This window comes from Topomyia yanbarensis, chromosome 3 (genome assembly GCF_030247195.1).
Source record: "Topomyia yanbarensis strain Yona2022 chromosome 3, ASM3024719v1, whole genome shotgun sequence".
Classification (NCBI taxonomy): domain Eukaryota; kingdom Metazoa; phylum Arthropoda; class Insecta; order Diptera; family Culicidae; genus Topomyia; species Topomyia yanbarensis.
In genome coordinates this window covers 296,264,843-296,270,447 of record NC_080672.1, presented here as the reverse complement: position 1 = coordinate 296,270,447, position 5,605 = coordinate 296,264,843, and the positions used below count along the sequence as shown (strand labels likewise).

The 5,605-nt window shown below is 40.2% G+C and overlaps 1 protein-coding gene across 1 annotated transcript; it reads right to left on the bottom strand.

Moving 5' to 3' along the window:
• Positions 1 to 471: 471 nt before the first annotated feature.
• Positions 472 to 5,261, bottom strand: LOC131691534 (uncharacterized). Its single transcript, XM_058978037.1, has 7 exons — positions 3,439 to 5,261; positions 2,474 to 3,382; positions 2,365 to 2,406; positions 1,302 to 2,307; positions 942 to 1,093; positions 711 to 881; positions 472 to 655 (listed from the first exon to the last, which is right to left on the bottom strand). Exons 1-7 carry the CDS (start codon positions 5,154 to 5,156, stop codon positions 496 to 498), a joined length of 4,158 nt encoding a protein of 1,385 aa, XP_058834020.1. The 5' UTR covers positions 5,157 to 5,261; the 3' UTR covers positions 472 to 495.
• Between the last annotated feature and the right edge of the window lie 344 nt (positions 5,262 to 5,605).

Genomic DNA, 5,605 nt, shown 5'->3' with positions numbered 1-5,605 from the left:
GACAACTCCCATAAATTAATCAGTCTATTCCGGGCAGAAACGTCAATAGGGAGCACCTAGCGACTCAATCATATAGCACGAGATTAAGTGACGAATGAAAATTTTTAGTCACATAAATTTAAAAAAAATACCAACAGATTATAAAGAGAGGTCCTGCGTATCTGTTTGAGTCAGTCGATTCTTGCATTCCAAACGAATCGATAATGATGTGACCATCAAGAATACGCCAGACAACCTTAATTGGCCCCTTAGACACCAGTTTGACCCCACCAAACCGTAACGCTGGTGGCGGCATGAAAACAGCGGAATAGGGGTTGAGACTGACTTGAATGGTCCATCGAGCCTAGTTTGCATATCTTACATAACTAGACTCACTGTTCTCCATTCATCCACATTATCAACCCGTTCGATTCTTTCAGATGAAATAGGTAAAATTTAAAAATAAAAGTTTATATTTCCGCAATACCCGTTAGTCTCCTAGTCAAAAGTGACACCCTATTTACTACTACTGGCGTGATGCTGTTTAGCGTATTCCCACATAAAAATAGCACCGGTAACATGAACATTCAAGGAACGCACCACACCAAACTGCGGAATCTCAGCAATAATATCCAATTGGGAAATAATGTGAGCAGGCAATCCTTCTTTTTCGTGTCTGGAAAAATAAAAACATTGATCAAGAAACGAAATAAACTCATGCAGCGACTTACCCCAACACCAGAATCGATTTTTTTGGGAACTGAATACTCTGTATTGGCCGGCTGCCAGTCGTTTGCTCGGCTCCAACTATCGAGTAACCCTTCGCTTTCATCTCCACTAGATAGTCCACTATTTGGAAAGATTTCAACTCTGCCACATTCAGCCATTTTTCTGCCGTCATACTGTTGAGTTGAAAATTATGTACCTCTTTAAACGTGCATGGCGTCAATGCAATAGTTTACCTCAATGCTTGGAATTCTTTATTTTCAAGATCCTTCAGTGAATTTACGATGTATTGTTGGACGGCAAAGATCTCGCTACTCCTCGCCAAACCACCCAAATTGGGTGGTCTGTTCACCAAGCTAGCCACGATTATCAGTCCAAGCGAATTTTCCTGCGGAATAGAAAAATGTTCATCGTATAATTTCTAGAAAATCATATACCAGTTGTGTATGGTCAATATTATATTTCATATCAGTTAAACTATACTTAAAAGACGGAAAACTGACTCAAATACTTAATCGGAAGTTTTTTACAGGTACGTTATTCATCAAATTTAATAAAAACAGATTAACGGGTTAGATAAAATCTGAAACGCCTACCTTTCGCCGCAAGCATAACCGCTCCGGCAAATTAGTCAGCAACTCCATACTAGGTTCCAAACATTTCAGCGGAACGATCTTTTTCTGAATGTGATCCGATCCACCAAACCCTTGGCTCAGAAACAAATTCTCCTTCGTCTCGTTCATCATTTCATCGAACACAATCGCTTGTCCAAGATTGACCTCCGCCAGGTTCAAACAGGCAAAGCACTCCTTTAATATTTTAGTCGAAACCACGTCCTCCGGCGCCATCCGTGATACCCGCGGGATGTTATTATAAACGTTCTCCAGCGTGAGCAAATTTTCGTAGTCAAAGATGCTGTTGAAGCGGAAGTCTTTCATACACTTCTCCAAGTTCTTCTCGACGTTTCCCTGTTTCAGATAGCTGTTGATCGCCAAGTAGATGTTTGCAAATGGACACACGTCCGATTGGTTGGGCCTATCGTAGAACTTTTCAATCAGCTTTGAGATCGTGATTTGTGCGTACAGTCTTGTGGAAAAGTTTTGCGCCATGGTCCACGGAAGTAGAAAATTGACGTATTCTACATCTAGGAAGTTAGTTTTGCAACATCGTAGCCAAAGAATCACAAAAACGGATTGAACTCCCGAAACTTTAACCTTATCTGTTTTCAGGGAGTTAATGATCGTTAGGGTGTCGATCGTAGAATCAGCGACGATCAGTTCGATGAGATAGTTGATGTTGGGTTGATTAGTCTCGTATAATACAATGTTCAGTAAAGGGTAGGGCTTCGTTCCGGTCAATTTGGACACAACGCAAAGCGTTTGAACTATTCGTAGCTTGTGACGGTGTGTCTGAGAATCGGCGTAGTAACGTTCTTTGGATCGGCTTATAAGTTGGAACTTTTCGATCAGCATTCTTTCCAGTTTCAGTAGAAACAGTGTACCATCCGGATGGTTGGTCGTAGTCAAACGGTACAGGAACAGAACGCAAAGTATACGCACTCTAGCATCCGATTGAAGTTGGACTGGTGATTTGAAGAGTGGCCTGTGGATACATTAGAAACATAAATTGAAATCCTTAAAATACGCAAAATCCACTCACGTGTCATAAAACCTATTCGCTGTACAAGTTTCATCTTCTATCCTAAAATTAAAATATTAGTAGTAGTTTCATTATTTGAAATCTATCTCCATGTCCAATTGTGATTCACCTTTGTTCACGTTTCTGACCATCTCCAAACAGCAATCCAGTCATTAGTATTTTGCCAAATATACTCCAGTCAAGCACCGTCTCGATTGGCAGCAACAATAGCTTCTCGAAGAGAATATTAGCCAGTCCGGCTATCACTACGGCCTGTTCCAAAAATACTTGGAAATATTCTGACACAACTTCCTTTAACCACCGACTGTGACCAACGCTTTCGGTACGCTCTTCGCCAGCCCAGGGGGCTAACAGCATGGCAATGAACATGTTGTTTAGCTTCATGAACTGGTCAGATTTTCTGTAGATTAAAACTTCTTTGTAGCATCGATTAACCACCTCAGATAGGCTGTCAAACTTAGTGTCATCGTTCAAATCACTTAGATTCTTCGTCATAATGAATCCAGTAATTTCCATTGCATTTGAAAGTACGCTCACATCACCTAAGTCGATCAACTTAGCATAATCCATGATTATTTTTTGTTCGACAGTGTCGTTGCTACTTACGAATTTTAGTCTCTGTAAAAATATCTCACTCAACGCAGAGAAGACGCAGCTGTACAAAGACTTATCCGAATTATCACTATGGATCGCATTGAATAGTTCGTGCAACGAAAATGCCCCGACAAATAAATCCACCATATCCATTCGCTGGAGTCGCGAAAACAAACGAACCAACTGGATGGTAATAGCAACTGACAGGATTTGATAGCTTAGGCGATTCAATCGTTTATGCAGGATGATGGATAGCTTCTGCAGGATCTCATCAAACCAAGGTAGTTGAACAGCCACTAGTTCGTTGTAAATTTCTAGCGATTTGAGCGTTTCTTGTGAATCGTCGCCAAAATTTTTTATTATGCTGATAAATTTATGTTTTACCTCCGACTGTGAGAAGGATGTGTTGCCATATTGTAGAATTCTGCAAAAAAATAAATTAAGAACAAATTTACGTCAATTTTAATTATTCATTCACACTTTGTCGCCAGCAACAGATCTCGATCCAAAATTTGCTTCAGTCTTCGATCAGTAGAAGTGCGTTCATTTTGCATATATGGGACAAGCACATTCCTTATCATATTTTCATCAGTAGGCTTCACCCTTAGCAGAAGTCTCTCGAAAGTGACACCATCGACCAGTTGCCACACTTCTTTCCAGCGATCTAAAGCAACCAGACTTGTCGAAGTTATTTTGGACAGTTTTACAAGCCAAATTATGATCCGATCCAGCGACACGTCACTAGCTTGCTGGTCTTTTCTTAGCGCAAATGAAATCAACAACTGGGCAAGTTGAAGCGCGCTTAAAAAACGCAGATTCAAATTCTTGATTGTTGAGCAAATTTCAATTAGGCTACTGAAAGCTGTCACTAAATTCGTTACATCATCTGTCGATTCCAGCAGATGTTCTATCACGTCCAGAAGACAGGCAAATGGAACCGCACCCCACGGAACATCTTTGCATTGTGTTAGCAAGAAGCGCAATGCTTCCGGTTGAGAATAGTAACGAACCATAGATTGTTTCGTGTTGTCAAACTGTTGAAAATTTGTTGTTTTGTTCAAAGCATATAGAAACAGATTCTCCAGTTCTGTTCTGTTATCCACATACCTACTACTAGTCAATAAATAGTTAATTCCCCAACTGGAAACCGTTTGATTTTCGTGTTTCAATATCAATATCAAGATTAAATTTTTCCATGCAGGCTCAAGAAATCCTAATTTATCCACTAACAATAGTGCAGGCATTACTAGATGCGTTTGAGTTTCATTCAACGATTCCACAATTGTCACGAAACTTTGCCAAGCACCTGAAATATCCTTCGATTCCTTCCAGTTCCACCTAAATAGCTCATTTTTAATCACTCCTCTGAACTCGCTCAAGAAAACTAGCAAATTCTTTAGCACAGACAGAGCCTCCTTACGAATGAGCTGGTTCTCGCATTGACAGTTTGCATGTATCAGGTACCAAATGCCTGGGTCTTCGATTATTCCAGGTATGGATCCACTTTGATCCCTCCTTTGAACTACAGTTTCTATCAAATGACACAGCATAAAACTGCGGTATTCCAATGAAACAGACTTTTCATTTTTACAAGTTATACTGTGCCACTGTTGGATCACTTCCGGTTGAAAATCAATCAACAACTGGAGACACGCTAACGATTTTATCCTTATCTGATGAGACTCGGAGTATAGATTTCTTATCAAACTCGAAACGTTCAATTCGTTGAACGATGGTTGTAAAGTTTCCTTTTCCAATGCAACAATTAACAACGTTCTCAGAACATCATAAAATATCGGTAATTCAGAACAATCTGTCTGCAATTTCTCCACAAATTTTGCTATCTTCAGAACACAATCCGACTTATTGCCATCTAGCATTACAACCAGTGCTAACATGTTGAGTATCAATCCAAAGCATTCCTCTTCTTTCTGCAGGTAAAGATGATTGATCTCGACCAGTGTCAAAAGTTTATCCAAGCTGATCCAGGGCAGCTCCGGAAGCAAATTACCGTCCGTTTTCTGGAGTTTCATGATCAGCATATAAACCGTTGCTTCTAGGGCCGGTTTCCGCAAACGTTCAACATTTCCAATGAACAGAGACTCGCTCCGAGTGAACAGTAGCAGCTGTTGATAGGTAGCCACATTTTGGGTCGCAATATCTCGAATCAGAGAAGTTTTATAGCACTTTTCAGTCATTTTCAATGCGTAATTAATATACACTAGTTACGTTAATTGCATCCAAACTGTATTACGATCTGTACCAGCCAGACCAGACACGACCAGCGAAACAGAAACACAACAAACACGAAATGCGCGAATGCTTTGTTTTTGCTTTACGGCAGTGTTGCCGAAAGATTTAAAAAAGATACAGGAGGCACAATTTAACGCCATCTTCATTTGAAATAACGTACTCAGAGTAGACACAGATCACTACACGCAAAAAGAAAACAACCCACAGAATAAGTTCTTTTAACTTAAATTTAGGTACTTTTGAGTTGTGCGTCGCCTTCGCACTTATTAGGGTTGTCAAAAACAAAACGAGAGATTCGAGAGATCTTCCGTACAGTAAGGTCAACGACACGACTAGACACTGGCATTCCAAAACTGTATCGAAAATCAGACTACCCCTCAGTGACTCAGGTAAC